Below are 23,933 nucleotides of genomic sequence, written 5' to 3'. Positions count from 1 at the left end.
TTGCTGTTAGCAGCCAAAGACTTAATTTATTTCCTGTGAACACATAAAGAAGCTTGTCAGTCAGGCAGTCCAGGAGCCAATGTATAGACTTGTCTACCTATACAGAGCCTGTTTCTGCTCCAGACCTATCTTACTGAGGAGGCAGGACAGGGACTAGGTACCTACAGCAAAGCCTTCAGACACCCAGACACAGTATACAAGGCCAACAGACCAAAGCTGCATCCAGGGGCTGCAGATGTACCGCAGAGCGCGGTCAAAGGCGGTGAGGCAGGACATCCTCCTTCTGACGGAGGTAGGCAAAAGTGCAAGAACACTGACTGAGAGGTGGAATGGTGGTAGCATTCCGGTCTGAGGGTTGATGGGCAGCGGGCTCACTTGAGGCGGTAGAGCACCTTGCGCTGCATGCGGTGTTGGACCTCACCCCTGCGCAGCATGAGCTGCAGCACCTTCCGGATGGCGTGCTCTGGATACTTCTGTAAGAGGGAGAAGATAGATACGGAGGGATTCATCAGAACCCAAGGGAGCCCGTAAACCCCCTTGCTCATAGACAACTTTACAACAGACAAAAAGCTTCTACCTTCATTCTCCCTTGACTTCAGAAGGGCCTATATTTCGTAATGCCTCCTGTGTACCAGGCAAGTCCTACATCAACTTTATGTAACCAGTATTAGAAATTAACTCATTTTACAGAGGAAGAAACAGGCACAGAGAATGTCCCTTGCTTGAGGTCATACAGCAATTAAGTGAGCTAGCACTTAAGTCCCTGTGACCCTAGAAACCAAACTTACTCCAGCCCCAGTCTCAGTAAATGATAATCTTTTCACCTATAGAGCAGGGCCAGTACCAGCTACTGTGTAAATTATTTCCAGGAGCAAACTGAGAGGACACATGGGAAGGAAACCAAGAACCAGAGCCATGCTCATGATTTTAAAGGGCACAGGTTCTTCCTGGCATCCAAAAGCAGTATCTCCTCTGCATGAGACCAGTAGCCCTCTGCCCAATGGGCTACAAGGCTCATTCATTTGGTTCTTGGCTCCCTACCCTTTAAGGAGCCAAGCAATAAGGGAAAGACTAAGAGATGGGGAAATTAGATAGTGGTTTCTCCAGACCCGGCTTCTACCTTTCCCACTTCATGGGATATACAGTCAACCCCAACTGTAGCAGTTTCTAGGGAAGGAATGGTGACTCAAACACCCCCCACTCCAGCACCCCACTGTTGAGCACAGAATACAGACCAAGGGAACCAGCAGAACACCCTCTATATACTAGGATGGCTTACAGGCCTCCCATGTTTAGGAAGGCTCACCTGCTTGGTGAAGTCCTGAAGGATGCTGTGTTCAGACACCTGGGAGCCAATGGCAAAGCGGCGCTTGAGTTGCTTCTCAATGCGGCTCAACATCTCTTGGTCTTCCTGGGTAGTGAAGCCCTCCACCCCTGTGAGAGTGCAATAGGGAATTGGGTATTAGAAACCCCAGTTCATCCATACTCGGCAGGCCAGAGAAATAAGAGCCTTCAAGTAGAGTGGCCTGAACCAGGCCCCAGAGAGAAAATTAAAAACAGAACAGTGCATCAGGTGACAGTGGGGGCCTCACCAGGGAAGTGAGAACCAAGAAATATGGTGAAGAGTGCTCTAGGCAGAGGGGTATGCAACAGACGCCATCAGCACCAGGTGGCAGAGAGAAATCCACCGTGATAATTGAGAGCCAGTACCATGAGGCCCTATGGGCCACACACACTGAGGCAACAGGATTAGCCACAAAAAAAGCTCTGACAAAAGCAGAGTTGTTTGATTGGGTTTATTTATTTTTATTTATTTTATTTTATTTATTTTATTTTATTTTTTTTATTTTATTTATTTATTTATTTATTTATTTATTTATTTATTTATTTTTCTTGAGACAGGGTTTCTCTGTGTAGCTTTGTGCCTTTCCTAGGACTCACTTGGTAGTCCAGGCTGGCCTCGAACTCACAGAGATCCGCCTGGCTCTGCCTCCCAAGTGCTGGGATTAAAGGCGTGCGCCACCACCACCCGGCAGGTTTATTTATTTTTGAGGAAAGGTCTCATTGTATAGCCCTGGATGGCCTCAAAACTCAAACTCTGAGATCTTCCAAGGCTCTGATGGAAGCAGAGTTTTCTTTGATTGGTTTATATTTACTTTTGAGGAAAGGTCTCATTGTATAGCCCTAGATGGCCTCAAAACTCAAACTCAGAGGTATTCCTGCCTCTGCACCATTATGCGCAGTGAAGTACAAGTTTTGAGTTACAGAGCAAGAAGGGAGGGAAGGCAGGGACACTGGGGTCCAAATCTGGGAGGTGCTATTCATGAGCAGTCCCGGTTAAGAGAAAAGCTTATAATCTTCACCAGATGGGATATCATTCCTTCTCCACCATACCTGGCCCAGGTGTCACCACTGCTCCCCATTCCTTTCACTACCTATACCTACCTCCTCACTGTATCTCACCTAGAAAGGTAAAAAAGCCTATGGAATGGGTAGGACAGAAACTGCTTGCTTATAGCTCTGGCCCCTAGACAGTGACTAGCAAATGCTAAGCCAGAATCCCTGCTACACCGGGTGGACCTAACTCTGAAGAGGCGTGCATATCGCCAGTCTCAGAAGACTGGCTGAAAGCAGGCAGCAGACATCAGGGCTCAGGGGCCAACAGGCCTGTGTCTGTGTTCCACTAAGACAGGTGACCGAGGCACCACAGAAGCTCTGTGTACGCCTCATCTCCACAATGGGAAGGACTGACAGCCTGGTGTCCCAGATGTGGCTGTAAGAAAAATGAGGCCATGGACTGGGAAATTCTACAATAATTCTGAGCTCAACATAGAAGGGAGAAAGCCATTCTTCACTAGTGACAGGCCTACAATTACTCTTAATGAACTAGCTCAAGAAGTCTAGGGAGTAGTTCACATAATAGTGAAAACAGCCAAGGAAGAAGTAGGGACAAGGCTATTATCAAAAGCATATCCAGGCAGCACCCTGCAGGCCACCAGCTAACTAAATCTCTACCCTAGGGTCAAGACTACAGCCTAGCACTTACTTACCTGACAGATTGCCAGACAAAGCAGCATCCAATGTAGACACCTGGAATAACCTCAGAGCCTCCTCCACATCGGCCTCAGTGGCAAAAGGCTGCAGTTTCATCTTACTAAGGGCCTCAGCGATGCGCACAATAGCCTCCAGCTGCCTGTTGGAACGAGAGAGCACTCAAAGGCCTCAGCCCACTTTTCCTCCCCTGATCTTCCAGGAAGGAGCATGGTCAAGGTAGTTAGAACTATAGGGGAGATTGCTGGATACTGCTATGCCCATTATCTATTACCCTATATTCTTAGAACTGGAACCCAATTTTTATTCCAGCACATGCTGCGTAGTAAAGGATATTTTCTGCCTCTTTGGTCAAGGTGTGTCTATGTGACCAAAATGTGGCCAATGAGATCTAAATCCATGCATCATATGACAATGTCAGAAGTGTCCTTTAAAAAGCGTGTCCTCCTGCTGCCTCTCTTGATGCCCAAATGTGGAAATGACGGCTGGAACTTCTAGAACTATATGGGGCTGAAAGGTTGGCAATGATGGACATAATGGAACCCAGGCTGACAGCTCTGAAAAACCACCATAAACTACCTATTCCCCAAAGTTTCATAATGAAAATAAATTTCCAATGTAAGCTACTCTTTGAGTTACATTATACACAGCCAAATCTACTTGTAACTAATCAATGCTAGAGGCAAGACTCAGCTTAGGTAGGCCCTAGCTCTTATTCAGTATTTTGTCTACAAATGCACTACCCTAGCGAGATAAATATAAAAAAAGTTGAGACCCAGTGAAGATCAATTTCCTTGTAGTTACATAGTTGGCCAGAGGCTAGAACAGAGGCTGTGCTTACCTCCCAGGACAGAGTCCTCCTCTCACTTCAATCTGCCTCTCAGAGATGGAAGCCAGGTAAACTATAGAAGTGAGGCCCACCCAGTCACCCTCAGACTCAAACACACAAAGACAGATAATTAGGAGGCTAGAGCACACACTCCCAGAGGCCCCCTTGTCCAACCCACCCTGGGCCTGTATTATGAGGATGGCAGTGGCCAACTGGCCCTACTTTGTGAGATGAGGCCCACTTGCTCACCGCACAGTGATGGGGATGCTGGAACGGCGATCGCTGTCCCTCTCATGCTGGCGGGCCCCACTCCGCATGATGATATAGCGGTTCTTCAGCTTCTCTGCTGCCTCTGCTGACAGCCGAGGGCCACATCTTCTGCAGATTGTAGAGTGAACTAGAGTGAGGCCATGAAGGAATCTCCCTGTCCCCAGGCCTCTGTTTGGCTTGCAGACATGAATGCTCCCATATCAGTTTCCTGCTGGCAAGCCATTTGAAAGAGAGAGAAACTTGGCCTGGCTATGAGCAGGTGTCAGAGATCTACATGGCATCTCTCTGAGAAAGCTGGTCAGGAGTCTGAACAGATGTGCTGAAAACTCCTCTTCCTGCTGCTGGTTACAGTCTAGCAACCAGGTATACATTCCTTCAGCACTGAGGCTCCACAGCAGCAGGAGGCCCACCAGGGAGCACGCTTCTCAGCAGTCTCCAGCTCCTCCTCTCCACCTCCCTGATTTAAGACGACAAAACTGAAGATGTCCCCCAAGGCTTCCCAAAGCTCAAACACACAGGAACTATCAGGCTGTGATGCCCACTCTCTGTGGCAGAGGTGTATGAACTGGGAGCCCACTCAACTGCTATGATCAACCAGTGCCCTGTCTTTAGAGTCTAGCCCTTTCAAAGACAACAAACACTGAGAATCTGAATGAGGTTAAGGGCACACAACCTTTGGGGCAGGTACACTGGTCTGTCCCCACTACTTCCTACATACAGCCTCAAACAAGCTATCTAACCTTCCACCTCAGCTTTCTAGAACAGAGCTACAGGTCATTTATATACAAAAAAAAAAAAAAAAAAGAGAACCATGCTTAAGAAAGAAGAAATTATGTGTATGGTTCTGATGACAGTTACAGCTGTAATCTACTGAGTAGTGACCTAGTTCAGGGAGATGCCAAGAATTTAATCATCTTGAGCAGTCCTTATAAAACATCAACTAGGGGCTGGAGAGATGGCGCAGAGGTTGAGCACTGGCTGCTGGCTGCTCTTCCAGAGGTCCTGAGTTCAATCCCCAACAACCACATGGTGGCTCACAACCATCTATGAGATCTGGTGCCCTCTTCTGGCCTGCAGGGATACATGCAGACGGCACATTTTTATTTTTAAAATATAAAATATCAACCTTGGGAAACTTGAGGACCAGAGAGCTTGGGCAACCTGCCCATTGTTGTGGGCTCCACAACGACAACTTTGAAACAAATAACCTTACACTCATGGAGTGGGTCACAGTGGTAGATGAGAGTAGAACAAAGTTCAGAACATGGATGCCAGGTAATCCTAGGTAAGGAGCAGAACAGGTCTGTGCTCTCCTGACCCACGAAGCCCATGATGTCACCCAACAGGGTCTTCTCCAGCACTCACGCTCGGCAGTAGGCAATAAACTTCTTCATTTTGGCTAGGTCGATCTCACCCTCCACAGCCTGTGTCTGTGTCAGTGCGCTCACATGCAGAGTGATCACATGTTTGGCCAGCATCTACGGAGCAGAGGGAATCCTGGGTCAGCCCACAGGTTGAGCAGACAGGGAAGAAATAATGATGTGTTGAGTGCTTCTGCTCCAGTCCCTGTGGCTTGTCTACTGTGGGCAAGTATCTACTTAAGGATGGACATGGAGCTGGGCAATGGGTCTGAGTTTGATGCTAACCCAGTACACAGAGTGAATTCCAGGATAGCCAGGACTACACACAGAAATCCTGTCTTGGTGGTGGAACACTGGACATATCTTAGCCAATGAGAGTCCATCCTGGGACTTCTACTAGAACTACTGGAAAAGGCTTCCTCTTCCTTTAGGGACAGTTAAATCACCAGCTAACAAGCTGAGTACATTTACTGACTCTACTGATACCAAGAATTGAGCCAGGACCTCTTACACACTAAGGAAGCACTCTGCCACTGAGCAAAATCCCCAGTTGTTTTTTTACTTTGCTTATTTTGAGATATGGGTCTAAGTTGCTACAGGTCATTTATATACTATAATATATTCTCCTATATATCTTAGCCTCCACTGAAAGTACAGGCTTGAACCCCTCAGCCTGGACACCCTTTACCATCTGTGGTGGTTTGAAGTGTGGCACTGCAGAGGAAGGCTTTGAGTTCTCATATATGCACAAGCCACACTTAAGTGTCTCAGATCACTTCCTGTTGCCTGTGAGTCAAGATATAGAACCCTCAGCTCCTTCTCTAGCACTACACCTGCCTGAATGCTTCCCATCATGATGACCATGACTTTTCAACTGTAAGCCACCACAATTAAATGTTTCCTTTATAAGAGTTGCTGTGGTCATGGTATCTCTTCACAGCAACAGGAACCCTAAGACACCATCACAGAGTAACTGCCTGAGAATGAAACAGAAACAGATAGTTGGGCCAACAATCCATTCCACTTGCACACTAAACCTATGGCCTTATTAAATTCCACTGCACACTAAACCTATGGCCTTACTAAATTCCACTGCACACTAAACCTATGGCCTTACCAAATTCCATAACTATTTTCTTTCAGAAATTTACTAACAGGGTGGGGATTAAAGCTCAGTGGTAACTTCTTGCTTAAAATCACAGAGCATCTCCCTTGAGGCAGAAGTAGGTCACAGGACTCCAGGTTCCTCTCCAGTACTCTGCAAGCCACTAACACAGTCATTTCATGTGCTTCCCACTCATAGCCTATCTGAGCACCAGCATTCCCTGGCAAAATCTCTTGTTCAACCCCAGGACTATGAACCCACCTGGAGCCACCAGCCCAGCCCAAGACATACCATGTCCCTCTCCTCATTGTGCTCATCCTTGACGATGAAGATCATGTCAAATCGGGACAAGATGGTAGGCATGAAGTCAATATTATCCTCCCCTTTTGTCTCATCCCATCGGCCAAACACTGAGTTGGCTGCAGCCAGAACAGAGCAGCGAGAGTTCAAGGTGGTAGTGATCCCAGCCTGAGACGGAAAGGGGAATATAGGGAGGAGATAACCAACAATCCTGGGATAGGACTCTCCTTCCTCATACATGAACTCATACACATACACCCATATGCATACACTACGTGCATATGTGCATGCATGTGTTTCCCAGGCCTGCTGCTGCCAGCACAGTCCCAGGCAAACAGAACTCGGTACATCCATCAGAGCAGCCTGAAGACCACCAGCCTGGACTAATGAAGGATGGAAGGGCTACTCACCTTGGCAATGGAGATAGTCTGCTGCTCCATGGCTTCGTGGATTGCCACACGGTCATCTTCCCGCATCTACAATGGAAAGACATATCTATCAGAACCCTTACCCAGACAGAGGAGAGTGGCAGGAGAATAACTAGGAACTGCTACCACTCCATAGTACAGACGTTAGGTCAGCCAATTGTAGACAATCACATGAGCTTGGCTTTCACTCTCTCCAATTTCCAGAGTATCTCAGAGAGGTAAAGCAACTTATCCTAAGTTACCCCAGAATAACAGGCACAAGAACTACATACAAGTCTCTCAGAAGTAGTGTGTGCTAGCACACCTGAGGCCACACCTCAGTCCTGTAACTAGAAGACTCACCTTGTCAAACTCATCAATACAGACAACCCCACCATCGGCCAGAACCATGGCTCCACCTTCCATGATGAAGTTTCGGGATGAGGGGTCCCGTATCACTGAGGCAGTCAAGCCAGCAGCACTGCTGCCTTTTCCAGATGTGTATACCTTGGCAAAGGGAGGAGAGGTGTTAGCACCTAGTGCTAGCCCCAAAGGTCAAGAGCCCACATCACACTGTAAAGCTTCTCCACATCACACTGTAAAGCTGGCTGTATAGCACAGAACTCAAGGCCCAACTGAAGATTCTTTCTTCTGAAAGGAAAGAGAAGCCATCCTGGGCCTCAGCCTAGCTTAAGAGTCTCTTTGGAAGGAAAATGCTTCACCTGAACTACAGCACAGCCCTGTGACATAAGCATTTAGACCCAGAAAGGAAGGACATTATTTCAAGCTGGCCTCGAGGCTGGAACTCCTCGCTCACAGGTTGCCTCTACCCTGAGTCCATCATCTGTGAAGACTTGTATGCTACATGCTTCAGACCACTTTAAATACAGGACCTATCCGAGATGCTTGTATTATAAGTGAGACATACTCAGATCAGACTGTAATAAAGAGAATGCCAAGTACTTGTTTATAGTAGGCCTGGGATACAGTTTAGTGTGATAAAAGTGCTTGCCTGGTACACACAAGATTTTGGGTTCCATCTACACTGAGAGGAAAAAAAAAAAAAACCTATTTGTAGTGGATATCTATTCTACCCTATGACCTTGAAGTACCAGCCCCTGGGGCGTGGCCTCTGGGCTACCCTTTAGACTAGAGAGGCACAGAGAAGCCTCTCTTCTCTCCTTCGTGGGTTTGGATGGTGTGGACTGACTCTGGCGGCAGAATAGCGTGGGACAGGACCTCAGCCTCCCAGGACCCTGTGTAGATTCTCCTATTCTGTTTGGTGAGTTTTCTATCCTAATAAATTTCTTTTATCCTTTAAGCAGACTCGCAGGGATTTCTTGTTATACTTACTTACACTAAACTGTAATTAAACAGATTATACAAGTTATTTTCACCTATTCTTACTTTCTAAATATGATTACTCCAAGATTTAACATGACAGAACTCACCGTTTCAGGCCACAGTACTTCTATGGGATGGTGCCCATAAATTACCACACCTCCTCTCCATCTAAGACCACCACCTCCCACTGCACAGACCACTGCCCCAGTCATCACATCGAGCCTTACCCTGATTCCTCCCAGACCCAGGGCACCTGGGTCATTAGACACATTGGCTTGAACCTTGTTCTTAAGTTCCTCAGCAGTGGGATTTTGAGCAAGACACTATTGCTCATTCCTACCTCTAATGCATAACATGGGTGGCATCACTCATGAGGAGACAGTTAAAAACCTTGGCAGGCACTTCAGGAAGCATCCGGCCCTTCTTGATAACAGCTATTATCATCATTAGCATTGTCATTATTTAGCAACTAGACAGGCTGATGCTCAGGGGGTCTAGGCTACCTCTCCGAAGTCCACGTGACTACTGCCAGGATGAGAAGCAAACCAGGCCTGACTCAGTCCAAAGCTCTTACCACCCACTCCTAACCTACACACCTGTTGTCCCTTTTCACACCCCCTCTGCCATCCTGACAATAGTCAAGATATTCATGAGGAAGAGGTCCTGGTTGAGCAAGATCTCATGGATGTCCAGCCTTCTTCCCTGCTGGGACATCCAAGCCAGGGAGAAGAAAGTTGTCCCCAGCCACTTACCCCAATGGGAGAGCATTTCTCCACAAACTTCAGAAGCTGCGACTTGGCTGTGCCAGGGTCCCCTAACATCAGTAGGTTGATGTCACCACGGCGAGTGAGTCCATCAGGGAGCCTAACCACAACAGGCAGGTGGAAGACAGAGTAAGAATCTATTTGAGGGCTGTCCTTGAACTCACGATCTTCCCACCTCGGTCTTCCAGATTTCAGGATTATAGTTACACATCACCACCCCTGGCTTTGTGTGGGTTGGTCATCTAAGAGTCTCAGAACAGGTGGAAACGACAGTTTGGCCCAGAAACATGATCACACCCAGTTCTGTGCTTCCCAGCCTGACACTGGAGGGCAAGGCTTATTTCCCAGGCAGAGAGGTAAAGGAAATGGCACAGAGGGCTATGCGCACTGCAATCATTCCTCCCAGCTTTGGGGATGCGGAGCGGGGAAGGCACATCTGAGGGCTATGCACAATGCAGAAAATAGCCCTACAGGGCAGGATCCAGCCCAACTGGTACCTGGAGCAAGTCCCTTCATTCTCTGTGCCTCAGTTTCTTCATCTATGAAACGGACACAACAGCAACATCCTTAGAGCTGAGAGGACATGGCTGGGTTCAGGACACATTAAGCACTTATAAGAATGCTTTGAGGCTAGAGAGATGGCTCAGAGGTTAAGAGCACCTACTGCTCTTCCAGAGGACCTGAGTTCAATTCCCAGCACCCACATGGTGGCTCACAACCATCTGTAATGAGATCTGGCACCCTCTTCCATATACATAATAACTAAATAAATCTTTAAAAAAAAAAAAGTTAAGAATGCTTTGAGGGCTGGAGAGATGGCTCAGTGGTTTAAGGCACTGGCTGCTCTTCCAGAGGTCCTGAGCTCAATTCCCAGCAACCACATGATGGCTCATAACCATCTGTAATGAGATCTGTTGTTCCTTCTGACCTGCAGGCATATATGCAGGCAGAATACTATATACATAATAAACAAATATATATTTTTTTAAAAAAGAATGCTTTGAAAATACAAAAGGTGTATTAAACAATATCAACTCTCACTGCTGCTACTGTCTGCAGCTCTATTATTTTAGTTTTAAAAGGACACAGGAAATCTGGATCTTAGAATCTGGGAGACTGAGTCAGGTGGATCATGAGTTTCAAGGGCAGCCTGACTATATGAGAAAAAACATAAAAAAATTGTTTGAAAGAAAAACCAAAACAGAAGAAAAAAGGATATATGACACCTTCTAAGTGTCAGGTGTTTCACATGTCTTATTCATACATAGAAACTTTGTTTCAATGTGGTATCTCTCACTCAAAGCCACAGTCTAGAGCAGAGATCAAATCCTTGGTCCTAGCCCAATGCTTTCCCACTGTAGTCCCCATGCCAGCAGGCTAGGGAACCTGGGAGACATGAAAGAGCACTAGGTCCTCAACACAGATGTTCTCCTGCAGCAGCCTTGTCATCAATACCCTCTTCCCAGGCCCCTCACCTCTTCCGGGAACCCCCAAAGAGCAGACAGGCTATAGCCTTCTTCATATCCATGCCCCCAAATATGGAGGGGGAAATGCTCTTGGAGATGAGCTCATAGATGTTGGGAAGGGCAGCCAGGCGACGAAATTCCTCCTCTTCCTGTGGGCTGACAGATCCAGCAAAGCTGCGGCCTAGAAGGGCAGACAGGTGCATAGTGAGCAAAAGGCATCTGTTCCAGCCTACTGCTGGGCCTAGCCCTAGATCAGGAACCTCCTCACCACCTCAACACACTCACAGGGCCCTCAGCACCAGGAGGGCAGTCTCACTCAGGAAAGTTAGGGCACAGAACTATCCCTGTCTTCTAAATCTCAAGGGTCCAGTGAGGAAGAGAAGGTTCTAAACAATCAGAAGGCTAGATCATGGGTGGGGAGTGGTGGTACCCACCTTTTATCCTAGCACTTAGGGTTTTTGAGGCCAGCCTAGTCTACAGTGTGAGTTCCAGGGATACACAGAGAAACCATCTCAGAACTCCATCACTCTAGCCCAGGTGGCTCCCACTGCCCCAAGGTGTAAACATGAGCTCTCCACTCCATGTGAGAGTAGAGGCTATTTACTTGGCCCCTGCCATTTCAATCCAACTCCTACTAGAGACTCAGTTACTTCAACTCCCACAAGGACTGAGTTCCCACCAGCTCTCCTCTTACTTAAAAGGCCCTTCTCCACACTCCATCCTTCAAAGCCAGTGTTGACACACCTGATTGAGGAAGCCTTCTGACAACGCTCTAGCTCCTTTTCAGTACCTCAATGGACTCAAGCAGTTCAGTGTCAGATACTGTCCTTTAGGGGCTCTTTCTTCAATTACATCCTGACTGTTCAACCCTCATTCACTTCTTTCCTCTCTAGCTACCGAGATGCAGCACAACACATACCACATCACATTTACGGCACTGAGTCATGCAACTCAAAGATGCACTTAGGCAACAACCCTAAAGCAGGAGCCACAACTATACCAATAAATACGTGGACATTTTGGTTAATGGGTTTTGTTTGTTTGTTTTGTTTTGTTTGCTTACTATAAAAAAAAAAAATACCCTGGGATTAGGAATATAGCTCGGTAGCAGAATATTTGCCTGGTATGTACCAGGCTCTGGCTTTCAGCCCTACCATGAAAAAGAAAAGTACATCCTAATGGTTTGAGCAACTCACCAGAGCCATCTGTGTCCACCTGGATGCCCAGGACCCGGATATAGGAACTCCGGATGCCCACACCCACCCTGTCCCGGCCCTTGCTAGAGTTCAATCCAAATTTCTTGATGGAATAGATGCCCATGATGGTGACTCTGTTCCCAGGAACAACCTTGTCACACAGGTACCTGAGAAAAGTACAGGAAAGGATAAAGAAAAGCAAGTGAAATCCAGGGGTGACAGTGTGGTCAGCTTAGCATTTCTACCTCAGGCATCACTATCAAGTTGGCTCAGTCCTCACATGGCCTAGAGGAAGGGGACTTCCCTACTCTGCTACCCACCCATGTCTGTCTGGATGGTGAATACAGTGTTTAGGATGCTGCTGGGCTGACTCTCACTGAACTCAGGCCACATGTTGTGCCCGTAGAGCCCAGCCTTTAGAAGCCCTAGCTCCATTTTATCTGTGGCTAGGCTCAATTGGTGTCCCATTTTTCCTCCTTAGGGGAGTTTCTCCTCACACCCTCCCGGACTCCATGCAAGAACCACTCTCCATTTCTGCCTCTGACACACTCCCTGAACTCAACCAAGTCAATCTGCCTATAAGTTTTTAGTCACCTCTTTTAAAAACAATATGGTAAGCAATTACTAGTCTCCACATTTCCCCAGAACCAGTGTGGCTTAAAAGACCAGAGAGTAGCTCTGTGAACTCAAAAGAAGTCACTATGCCTCTCTGAGCTTGAAGAGATGATACTTAATCTGACTTATCTCAACTGTTGGGAATCAAGCAAGGTAAGAAAAACAAAGGTGGGAACAGTGGTGGCACACACCTTTAATCTCAGCACTTGGGAGGAAGAGGCAGGTGGATCTCTGTGGGTTCAAGGCCAGCCTGGTCTACTGACAGGTTCTAGTACAAACAGGGCTACACACAGAGATATCCTGTGTGTGTGGGTGGTAGTGGGTGGTGGTGGGGGGGTTATACACTATCAAATCACAGCTTTACAGGACTGTATCTACCACTCACACTGTCCTATTAACCTCCTACATATTCCAGACCTTAATTCTCAATCCCTTTGATACTCAGAGAATACTCTAGTAAATACGCAGTTAAGGAATTGTGTTAAACTCTTGACATTCACTTCAGGCCCCCATTTTACTGATTTAAAAAAAAACAACTGAGGCTTAATGTGTAGCTTTCCCAAGATTCTGAGTCTGCACATTCTTGCCAGCAATAAAACTGACAACTGTGGGTCCATTGCTCCCTAGAAAGCTTTATATCTGCACTCGACCTCAGGTATATGAGCCCAGGGTAAGCACTCAGGGACCTGTAAACCTTACCCCAGGTCATTTTATAACTACTCAACAAAACCCACAGGCAGATTCTTAACAAGAAGCCTGGGTAGGACAGCAGGCTGAACAGGAGCTAGCACTGCTGCTGGTTATCCTGCTGTGTGCTGAAAGGACACCAACCTTGGTTCCTCTCACAAAGTCATCTGACCTCACTCAGTTACAGTTCTCATGTAAAATATGGGTTGACATGCCTTGTGGACTATGGGAGACAAGAGATAACAAAGTCAATGAGAAGCACCAGACACAAGAGCTCCACCCTGCACTCCGCTCCAGATGATCTCTATGCTGCACCTGAGTGGCCCCTGCCAACTTACCTGTCACAGTAAAGCTGCATGTGCCTGGGCATCTCACCATGAGGCACTGCATCAGGCAGCTCCTGCAGTTTCAGGGTCTGGAAGTCCACACACTTGCACTTGTCAGGCATGATGAAGTATGGGTCCAATGGGCACTTTGGGCGCCCAGCCTGATCCCTGGGCAGGGGAAGAAGTAGTCACCAGAGCTACCCTGATAACCTAAAGGCAGGGCTCATCCATTCAAAGAAATCAGCTTTGAGATGCAGCAGCAATATAAGGCAGAGCCGGGATAAGTTTGGGAAAAGGCTTGGAAGGACAGTTTCCATGATGGCAGGATGCTATATCCAAAGTCAGAATTTCAGGAGTCTTGGCTTCTCCATGGCACACTGAGGTGGCAGTCACACTCAGTTCCCTCATGAGGCCTCAGTGTTCCCATATGTGAAAGAGGAGCTATATCATCAAATCCCTTACTAAACCCCATCCACAGTCCAGGATCTTTTCCAGTGAGATTTTATCACCTCTAGACCATTCTGAAGGTGCAGACTCTGAGGCCTATACAATAAGTCTACTCAACAAATATAGGTGAGGAGACACAGCAGTGAACCAAAAGTCCCTGGTCTGTGAAGCCAAGTTCCCATCAGGATTGAAAACTATCTGCATAGTATAATGGCATGCAATATAAATAAGCAGGTCAGAGTGTGAGCAGTCATGTGTGTACCAAATGCAAGCAAAGGATCAGGAAGGCATCTTCGGTGAGAGGACATGTAAGGAGCCTGAAGAAGAGACAGGAACAATGTGGCAGCCTGAGGGAAGACCATTTAGGCAGAGAAGACAAGTGCACTAGATGCAAGGCAGCCTATGGAAGGGCCAAGATACTCTGCTCCTGGATAGGGAAAACAGACTGAGGAGCAGTGAAGGTGGGACACGGGGAGAGGGAGAAACTACTCTGTGGCTACAGGTGAGGGTAGGCAACAGCCTAGGACAAGGCCAGTATGCCTCAAGCAATGTGGAAGCTGAGAAGAAACCAGAGGAGAAAGCCAAAAGCAGCCAGGATGCAAGTAGGGTTCATTAAATAGTAGTCAGCAAACATTTACTATTAAGAATCATACAGGCTGGGCAGTGACGGTGCACACCTTTAATCCCAGTACTCGGGAGACAGAGGCAGGTGGATCTCTATGAGTTCGAGGCCAGCCTGATCTACAGAGCGAGATCCCGGACAGGCACCAAAGCTACACAGAGAAACACTGTCTCGAAAAACCAAAAAAAAAAAAAAAAAAAGGAATCATACAGTAATTAAGTTCTGCTAAGTAAAATGAAAGGCCATGCATTCTACCACTGTAGTAAAACAACACGCTAAATTGTGCTGTGAGTTGTATAGCCATTTCTCAGGCAGTACAGTGGGCACACTGGGTCTAGTTTGCTTTAGAAGATTCCATATAGGCAGGAGGAAGTGGCACATGCCACCCAACACTCAGGAAGCAGATGCAGGCAGATTTCTGAGTTCAAGGCCAGCCTGATCTCCAGAGCCAGCTGCAGAATAACAAAGGCTACACAGAGGAACCCCCTCCCCTCAAGATTCCATATAGGCTCAATCCTCTGGACTGTTTACTCCCCAACCTTGGGTTTCCCACATAGGCTGTGTGGACATCAAGGTGGGGCAACCACATGAAAGAACACTGTGTGGAGGTCTGGAGAGATGGCTCAGTGGTTAAGAGTACTGACTGCTCTTCCAGAGGACCTGGGTTCAATTCCTAGCACCCACATGGCAGTTCACAACTGTTCCAGGGGACCTGACACCCATATCAAAACACCAATAAAATAAAATACGTAAAATAAAAACAAAATTAAAAAAAGAGCACTGTGCCTGGTTCATAGCTCCTGTCTGACCAAGGATATAGTGCTACCCAGCCCTTCATAGAAGTCCTACAAGAAGCAGCTACAGGCAGCACCTGCCAGGGTTGTCTGCGTTTTAACCTGAAGTGATTCAGGTCAAGTTCCCCAGAGTCCCTTCTGGTTATACACTCACATATTGCACTTCCTGGGAAGGGCATAGCCCTCTAGACCTGGGCGCATAGCAATGTTGGTGAGGGTGTTGTGGCAGCTGCGGCACTGAATGGAGATACGGGTAGCTTTGGCACGAACTGCAGAGGCCGAGATGATGATGCCAGGGATCTTCACCAGATGTGACATCATGTCTGACTGTAACAGAGACACAGGAAGGCTTGATGATTAAGGAGAAACAGGAGACCTGAGAAGGTGCTGAGGAATGACATGGACAAGACTGGGAGGAGGTGACACAGCCATGGCTCACAGTTTAGCTCAGACTTCCCAGGGCACCCACCTAATGTCAGGAGCCTGGGGCACAGGCCCCCACTTCCAGGGGCCTGCAGAACAATGGCAGGGGGCTGAGGAGACAAAACCACAAGACCCAAGCCCCAGCTGACAGGAACTTCCTGTGCTGTGCCACAGAGAACAGACACGAGCAGAGCCCCAGGTTCCAGTTCAAGTTCTGTCAACAGAACCTATGGACCTTGTCAGCCACGAGTGCCCATCTTAATGACTGCATCTCAAGAGTACTGAGTACTAACACTGAGTGCCCATCTTAATGACTGCACTTCACTGAGTACTAACACTGAGTACTAACACTGAGTCCCCATCACCTCACTGAGTACTAACACTGAGTGCCCATCTTAATGACTACACCTCACTGAGTACTAACACTGAATACTAAGACTGAGTTCCCATCTTAATGACTGCACTTCACTGAGTACTAACACTGAGTTCCCATCTTAATGACTGTACCTCACTGAGTACTAACACTAATTTTTTTTTTCCAAGCCAGGGTTTCCCTGTGTCGTTTTGGAGCCTGTCCTGGAACTTGCTCTGTAGACCAGGCTGGCCTCGAACTCATAAAGAGTTCCTCTGCCTCTGCCCTGGGATTAAAGATGTATGCCACCATCGCCCAGCTTCTAACACTAATTTTTAAGTGTGATGTTACTATGGTCATGTTACCAAACTTAGGGTCACACATATATACCAAGCTACCCCTCCTAAAATAGACAATTAAAATAGCCAAATTAATAGTAAAAAACAGAAAAGGGAGATTTATTCAATAAGACCACACTGGAAAAAGGAGCAAAGAGGTAAGAGTGGAACCCCACCTCCTGAAATGAGATCAGTTTAAATAGAGAGCCAGGGATATGCCCATGTAAGCAGTCTTGACCAAGGTATGTGGTCCCACCCACCACTGACCCATCACTGTTCCTATAATGTAAGTCTCTTTCCTGGAGAGGAGAGTTTCCACTGCTGGTCCAAGCTTTCCTTTTCCCAGTATGAGATTCCTGAGGAAATTCCAATTTCCTGGGTCCATTGTTTTAATAGTCCGACAGGTAAAGTGTCTCTCAGAATATATTCCATTTCTGTTGGGCCATCCAGTCATGCCTTAAAAAATGATCCCTTGAGCTGGGCACGGTGGCACACACCTTTGATACCATCAGGTAGGAGACAGAGGCAAGTAGGTCTCTGAATTCAAAGCCAGACTGGTCTACATAGTGAGTTCCAGGACAGCCAGAGCTACACAGTGAGACCTTGTCTCAAAAACAAAAACAAAAAAAATAACAAAAATCCTTCTCTTTCAGGGATATATATTGCTAACAGTTTCAGATGAAATGACAATATGATCAGACCTGTTTCAAAAGCTCCACAGCCCTTCCGAGGCAGAGGCAGGTGGATCTCTGTGAGTTTGAGCCCAGCCTGGTCTACAGAGTGAGTTCCAGGACAGCCAGAGCTACACAAACTCTGTCTTGAAAAACAAAAAAAGAACTCCACAGCCTTCTAGAGACAGAAAGCTTGGCCTGTTACTAATCATTAAGCTGGATGACAAGTACCAAGGGACTCTCATTCTACTCTCTTTAGATTTAAATTGTAGATCTTTACACTCTGCAGTGAGACACTGTCATACCTTCTATGCTTTCTGTGGCAGCCTCGCCAGAGTCTACAGGACTAGGACAATCTCCCCACCGTTTCTCCACCTCAGGGCAGCTGGGGCTAGATAAGAGAAGGGACACATGCACAAAACTGGGCCTCTTAACCTATTAAGAGGCTACGGGAATGCCGGTGATAGGATGTAGCACAACATCATCCATGAACATTTCTGCTCAGTATGTCAAACTAGAAGGCAACCAGACCTTTGAACCAACATCCAGGTTCAAAATAATACAGATGTGCTTCAATCCAGCCAAGCAGGCCACAAGGTAAATCTAAAGGTCACACGTTTTCTACAGGACAACCAGCCCAACTTCTTCCACAAGCTACTAATTGAGAAAGGAATTCCATTCACAAGTGTTAAGGAAGGTTGTTCTGGAATAAGAGACTTAAGATCCATAGCAGCTTAATACAATATTTGGTCCTTCCTGAAACACAAGCTATGAAAATTGAATCTAGGACTACACATTCAATGATGTCAAGGACTCTTGGTTTATTTTACTAAGTATGTAAGGAACCCTTTTTAAAAGTGACATACTGGGGGCGGGTGCTAACAAGATGACTCAACAGGTGAAGGCACTTGCCACCAAGCCTGACTTCCTAAGATTAATCCCCAAGACTCTCATGAAGAAGAGAACAGATTCCCTCATGTTGTCCTTTGACCACAACATTGCACCACACGGAAATAAATAAATATAATAAAAATGGCATATTTAAGTATATGAGGATAAAATGCCATGTGTAGCCGGGCAGTGGTGGCACACGCCTTTAATCCCAGCACTCGGGAGGCAGAGGCAGGCGGATCTCTGAGTTTGAGGCCAGCCTGGGCTACCAAGCGAGTTCCAGGAAAGGCGCAAAGCTACACAGAGAAACCCTGTCTTGAAAAACCAAAAAAAAAAAAAAAAAAAAAAAAAAAAAAAAAATGCCATGTGTAATTTTTGGGGGCTGGAGAGATGGCTCAGCTGTTAAGAGCACTCACTGGCTGCTTTTCCAGAGGACCCAGGTTCAATTCCCAGCACCCACATGGCAGCTCACAACTGTCTGTAACTCCAGTTCCAGAGAATCGAACACCCTCCCACAGACATACATGCAGGTAAAACATCAATGCACATAAAATAAAAAATAAAAAAGCATGTTGCTTAGTTTTCAACCATATTAAGATATTCCAGAGGATATTCAAATAACCTTTTCTTTGCTAACTTCTCACTTAATCATCCTGTGATTATCAACATATTCTGTGACATACTAGTCTTTTGAAATGTACTGAAACTTGACTTAAAAAAAAATCCATTTTTTCTTTAAGTTTATTTTGGGTTGTTTGTTTTACAATATAAGACCTTACTATACAGCCCAGAATGGCAAAAATTTGTAACCCTGCCTTTGGCCTATCAAATGCTATAATTAAAAACATACACAATATTCAGCTTAAAATTCTTCAGAAATAAACAGGGAAAAGCAGGAAACAAGACAAAATATTAATACTCAATCTTAGTGATGGTATATGGAGCTCATTACACTTTTCTCTATGCAATTCTGCATGTGGTAAGTCTTTCACAATGGGTGGGTGGACTCAGCAGTTAATTAAGAGCATTGACTGTCCTTCCAGAGGTCCCAAGTTTGGTTTCCAGCACCCATATGGTAACTCACAACTATCCGTAATTCCAGTTCCAGAGGATCCAATGTTCTCTTCTGACCTCCATGGGCAACACACAATTTTACACAGTTCACACAGGCAAAACACACACACACATAAAATAAATAAATCTAAAACAATTAACAAGCAAAGTTCCTTTCTCCATCTTTCCATTCCAAGCTTTTCTGGAACAAAGGGACTAGATTCGTACTAGGCCCTCCATCCAAAACTGTTTGAAGGAGAAACACAGGAGAGGGTGGTCACCTCTAGAGCCACAAAAATCTACCCAGACATTAGAACCCTTAAACAATCCATATACAAATGTTCTGAAAAATTACAAGGGTGCAGGTATCCCAGCCCTAATACCACAGAGGAAAAGAAGCCTCAGGTCTCAGCCATCCCTAACAGGGTAATCTCTCTAGAGCACTGGTTCTCAACTTTTGTAATGCTACAACCCTTTAATACAGTTTCTCATGTTTTGGTGACAACCCCCCCAACCATAAAATTATCTCCGTTGCTACTTCATAACCATAATTTTGCTACTGTTAGGAGTTGTAATGTGAATATCTGACATACAGGGTATCTATGTGTGACCTCCAAAGGGGTTGCAACCCACAGGTTGAGAACTGCTGCTCTATAGTATTTGCAGTACTTTCCCAGAGTGGGAGGGGTGTGTGGCCTTGTCCCTGGAAGAGGGACAAGCTTGTCTTCCTGTGAAACAGCAATCCCCTAGTCAAATGCAATGCCACCATCACACAGGCAGAACCTAAGATGCAGTTCCGTTCTAGACCGTGAGACTCAAGAAATCAACACCAGAGACTGCATAGAGGACTTAGCGCTGTTTGCAGAAGACATGCTGTCCTGCTTACCAAGAACAACTTGACAGGGACTCCAAAAGACAGAGCTCTACAGTTTCAAGCAAAATGAAGTAAGTACAGCCTTTTGGGTATAGTGCACAATGGGAGGTGACAGCTGGACGTCACCACACTACTCTCAAAGCACTGCCACGTGCACTGTTCTTTTGATTCTCAACAATCCTAAGAGAGAACAGTAATGACTCTCATGTCCTCCTTCCATTTCTGCCTACATTATAAATCCTCTTCTACACAGCAGCTAAGGATCTTTTGAACTCAGGCATCGGGGTCTAGGGCTGGTGTTAAAGACTGCTCTGCCTGACACAGAAGGCCCAGGGTTTAATCCCCAGCCTCATAAAAAGAAAATGGAACCAGGGCCAGTGAGATATCTCAGCAAGTAAAGGCAATTGCTTGCCTCCAAACCTAAGTACCTGAGTTCAGTTCCAGGAACTCCACATATGTGGAAGAAGAGATGTGGACTCCCGCATGTTATCCTCTGCTCCCCACACACATGTACATGCCCATCTCTTCTTTTACCAACATTCAAGCTCAGGGGCTCCAGCTGCACTGCTTTCTTTCCATTCCTCCAAACAGGCTACCACTGTCACCCCAGTGCCTCTGTACCTGTCCCTTGAGCCTGGTGGAATGTCCTTCCAGGTTTTGACCTGGCTGGCTACACATTATTCAGCTTCAGCTCCAACATTACTTCCTCAAAAGTATTCTTTATCAACTCTCCACCCCTCTCAGTGATGGCCAGTGTCCCCTGTTTCTTTTGGTCTTTTTTTTGAGACAGGGTCTCACTATGTAGACCAGGCTGGCCTCAGAGATCTGCCTGTCTCTGCCTCCCAGTTACGGATGGTGTTTACTGGTTTTTCAGTCTCCCCAATGGATAGGAAGTCACTGCTATTTCTCCAAGATTGAACTCTGCCTTCCTTTAGGACATCAATCTACTGAGGTAATTTTACAGGCTTACTTAAGTCAAGTGTCTTGCTCAGGGTCACACATCTGGTGCCCTAGGCTACCTGTCTTAGAAGCCTTCTGCACCACACAGTGGCAATGCCACCCTGATTTGCCACTCAACAGACTCACCTTCAGAATCCGAATGCTAGATGGGCTGGCATCTGACTTAAGCATGACTTGGATGTCCTGGAGCAGCTCCTCACCTGCAGGCCTTGGCCGGGTCACCTCGTCAGCCACCTCCTTGGCAGCTTCCTCAAGCTGAAGAAGAGGAAAGGCATAAGCTGCTGGCGATGGCAGAGGCCAGGCTTTAGGAGACGCTGACACGGGTGCTACTCACCAGCTGCAGGTGCTCGGCCGGCTGTTTGTACAAGTGGTCGGCTAGTTCCTCGTCAAAGCTGGCCAGGTCCTCCATCTCCACCTCGACCCAGTATTCCCCCAGGTTGTAATGCCGCTTGAGTTCATCCCTGCAGCGGCCCAGAGGTCGGGGAGACAGGAAGGGTGCTCTGAGAACTCGGCAGTTCGCATGCACCCCCGGCATGGGGCCTCGCACGGACATCACTGCCCCCACCCCTCTCAACACCTAACTCTACCCCTCAGCCCTCCAGAGGGGCTGCCAAGACACCCCCGAGTGACGCCCAGAGCGGCCCCACCTGTACTTGAAGGTGAAGCCCGTGCGGTCGGTTCCCACCCGGTACTGCCGTAAGAACTCCTTGAAGCGCCTCTGCAGCTGCGACTTGCGGGCCTGGCCCTCGTCGGCACCCGGGTCGCCGCCGAAGCTGTCGCTGTAGAAGATGCCGGGGTCGTCGAAGCCCGACATGACTGCACCCGGGTGGGGACAGAGCTGAGCGGCTGCTCGTCTCCCTGGCCTCGGCCCTGGCCTCCCAGACCGTGCTCCGCGCCCTCACCTCCCTGCGCCGCGCCACACGGACCCCCGCCTCCCCAACGCGGCCGGCTTTCGCGGGAAAAGCCAGCCTGGGCGTTCGTCCGCCGCGGCGTCTGCACGCCCATTGGCTCGCTCGGCCCCGCGGCCAGCTATTGGGCCGCTCTGCGCCCGGCGAGTCCCGCCCCCCGGACGGGTTTCCAAAATGATTGGCTGGGAGTCTCGGTGACGTCACGCACCACCTCCTTCCGGCCTCCATTTTGTGAGCGGGATGTTTTGGCGCGAAAATTCTGAGGCAGAAGGAAGCTGTAACTGTGGTCCGAGCCGAGCCGTGCAAAGATGGCGGAGCATCACTGGCGCTTTGTGTTCGTTTCTTAAGTCTTTTAGGTCTAGCGAGGAAGCTGAACCTGGTAGCGCAGGTCTGTCAGCCCCGACACAAGAAGATCGCAAGTTCAAGGCCAGCCTGGGCGACTTGGGGAGCCCTTGTCTCAAGTAAAAAGATGGGGATGGAAAGAGATGCTCAGTGATGAACAGCGCCTGCTGTTCTTGCAGAGGACCCAATCTCGGTTCCCAGCACCCAAGTCAGGGCTCACAACTGCCTGTAACTCCAGCTCCAGGGATCCAACTTCCTCTGTGGCCTCTGTGGGAACATGTACATGATACATGTATGTATGTATTTTTTTTTAAGTTTTAAAAAAATGAACTGTAGCAATGGCTCGGCGGTGTAAAGAGCGTACTGCTCTTGCAGAGGACCTGGGTTCTGTTCCCAGCACCCATATCGGGCATCTCACAGGCCTGTAACTCCAGTTCCAGGGGATCAAATGTTCTCTGGCCTCTGCAGACACGAGCGCTTACTAACTGGATACACATAAAGCTCACACAGGTATACACAGACACACATAAATAAAGGGTAGACTTACTTAACCCCGCTCCCATGCCACTGAGTATGGTGATTTGTTCTAGCACTGAGGAGACTGAATGAAACTGCTTTAGAAGGGGAAGGAGGTGCTGGGGAGATGGCTCAGCAGTTGTTCTTCCAGAGTACCTGGGTTCAATTCCCAGCACTCACATGGCAGCTCACAACTGTTTCTATGTACAGTTACAGTTCCTTCACACAGAAAAAACACCAATGCACATAAAATTAAATTTTTAAAAAACTAAATATGTAGATACTGTATAAGAAAAAGCACCCCTTTTAGAGCTACTGGGAGAAAGTAGTATGCCTGAGAGGTGTCCTCTTGTCTCAGCCCAGCAGGAGGTGCCAGATTGCTGTCCTAGGCAGCTCTGGGGACAGGTCAGTTTCTGACAACTAACCTGCCCTACAGCCAGATGGTACCAAACCTAAGATGCCAAAGGTGTTTTCTTTCATCCAGATCCAGGTGAATGATGATGATAGAAAGTGTTTAATTCTTTGGCAATGCTTAAAGCATTTGAAATTCACGCCCAAATTCCAAATGGAAATCTTGAAAAAAATGACAGATTTGGCACAGCAACACTAGTTGTATAATTTCCCCTTGGTTGAGTTCTACTATCCACATGAACAAGTGGAAACCTGTTCCGTGCCACAGCCACTCAAATGTGTATTTACAGAGAATAAAGTATGAGCGTTTTTGCAGTTTATAAAAAAAAAAAAAAATGAATCTAAGACTTGGTTTTTTCAACATTTCGTGGTCATTCCTGTGTGCCAAGAGATTTAGCACATTCTATTTTAAGTACTTTATTTTCTTTTTGACCAAAATCTAAGCTCTGAGTCTGTTCTCAACAGTTATCACCAACTGCAGAAATGTAATTCCACATGGTTGGCTGGGGCCTCCCTCAGGTGCAGATGGAATACTTGACATACTGCACAGAAAAGAAATTTTAGGAAGAGTCAGAGTGATGCAGAGTCAGCAAGTTCAGTACTGGAGAGA

The 23,933-nt window shown here is 47.1% G+C and overlaps 1 protein-coding gene across 1 annotated transcript; it reads right to left on the bottom strand.

The window, feature by feature from the left end:
- On the bottom strand, positions 1-22,158 carry Mcm5 (minichromosome maintenance complex component 5). The gene is made up of 16 exons (XM_059264266.1): positions 21,794-22,158; positions 21,481-21,607; positions 21,273-21,401; positions 15,739-15,911; positions 13,734-13,889; positions 12,094-12,260; positions 10,907-11,078; positions 9,420-9,531; positions 7,687-7,830; positions 7,327-7,392; positions 6,908-7,084; positions 5,516-5,628; positions 4,130-4,258; positions 3,051-3,193; positions 1,307-1,434; positions 1-473 (listed from the first exon to the last, which is right to left on the bottom strand). The coding sequence occupies exons 1-16, from the start codon at positions 21,958-21,960 to the stop codon at positions 372-374; spliced, it is 2,205 nt and encodes a 734-aa protein (XP_059120249.1). The 5' UTR covers positions 21,961-22,158; the 3' UTR covers positions 1-371.
- Positions 22,159-23,933: the final 1,775 nt, after the last annotated feature.

Source organism: Peromyscus eremicus, chromosome 5 (genome assembly GCF_949786415.1).
Source record: "Peromyscus eremicus chromosome 5, PerEre_H2_v1, whole genome shotgun sequence".
In the NCBI taxonomy this organism is placed as follows: Eukaryota; Metazoa; Chordata; class Mammalia; order Rodentia; family Cricetidae; genus Peromyscus; species Peromyscus eremicus.
This window is presented reverse-complemented; position numbering and strand designations above follow the sequence as displayed.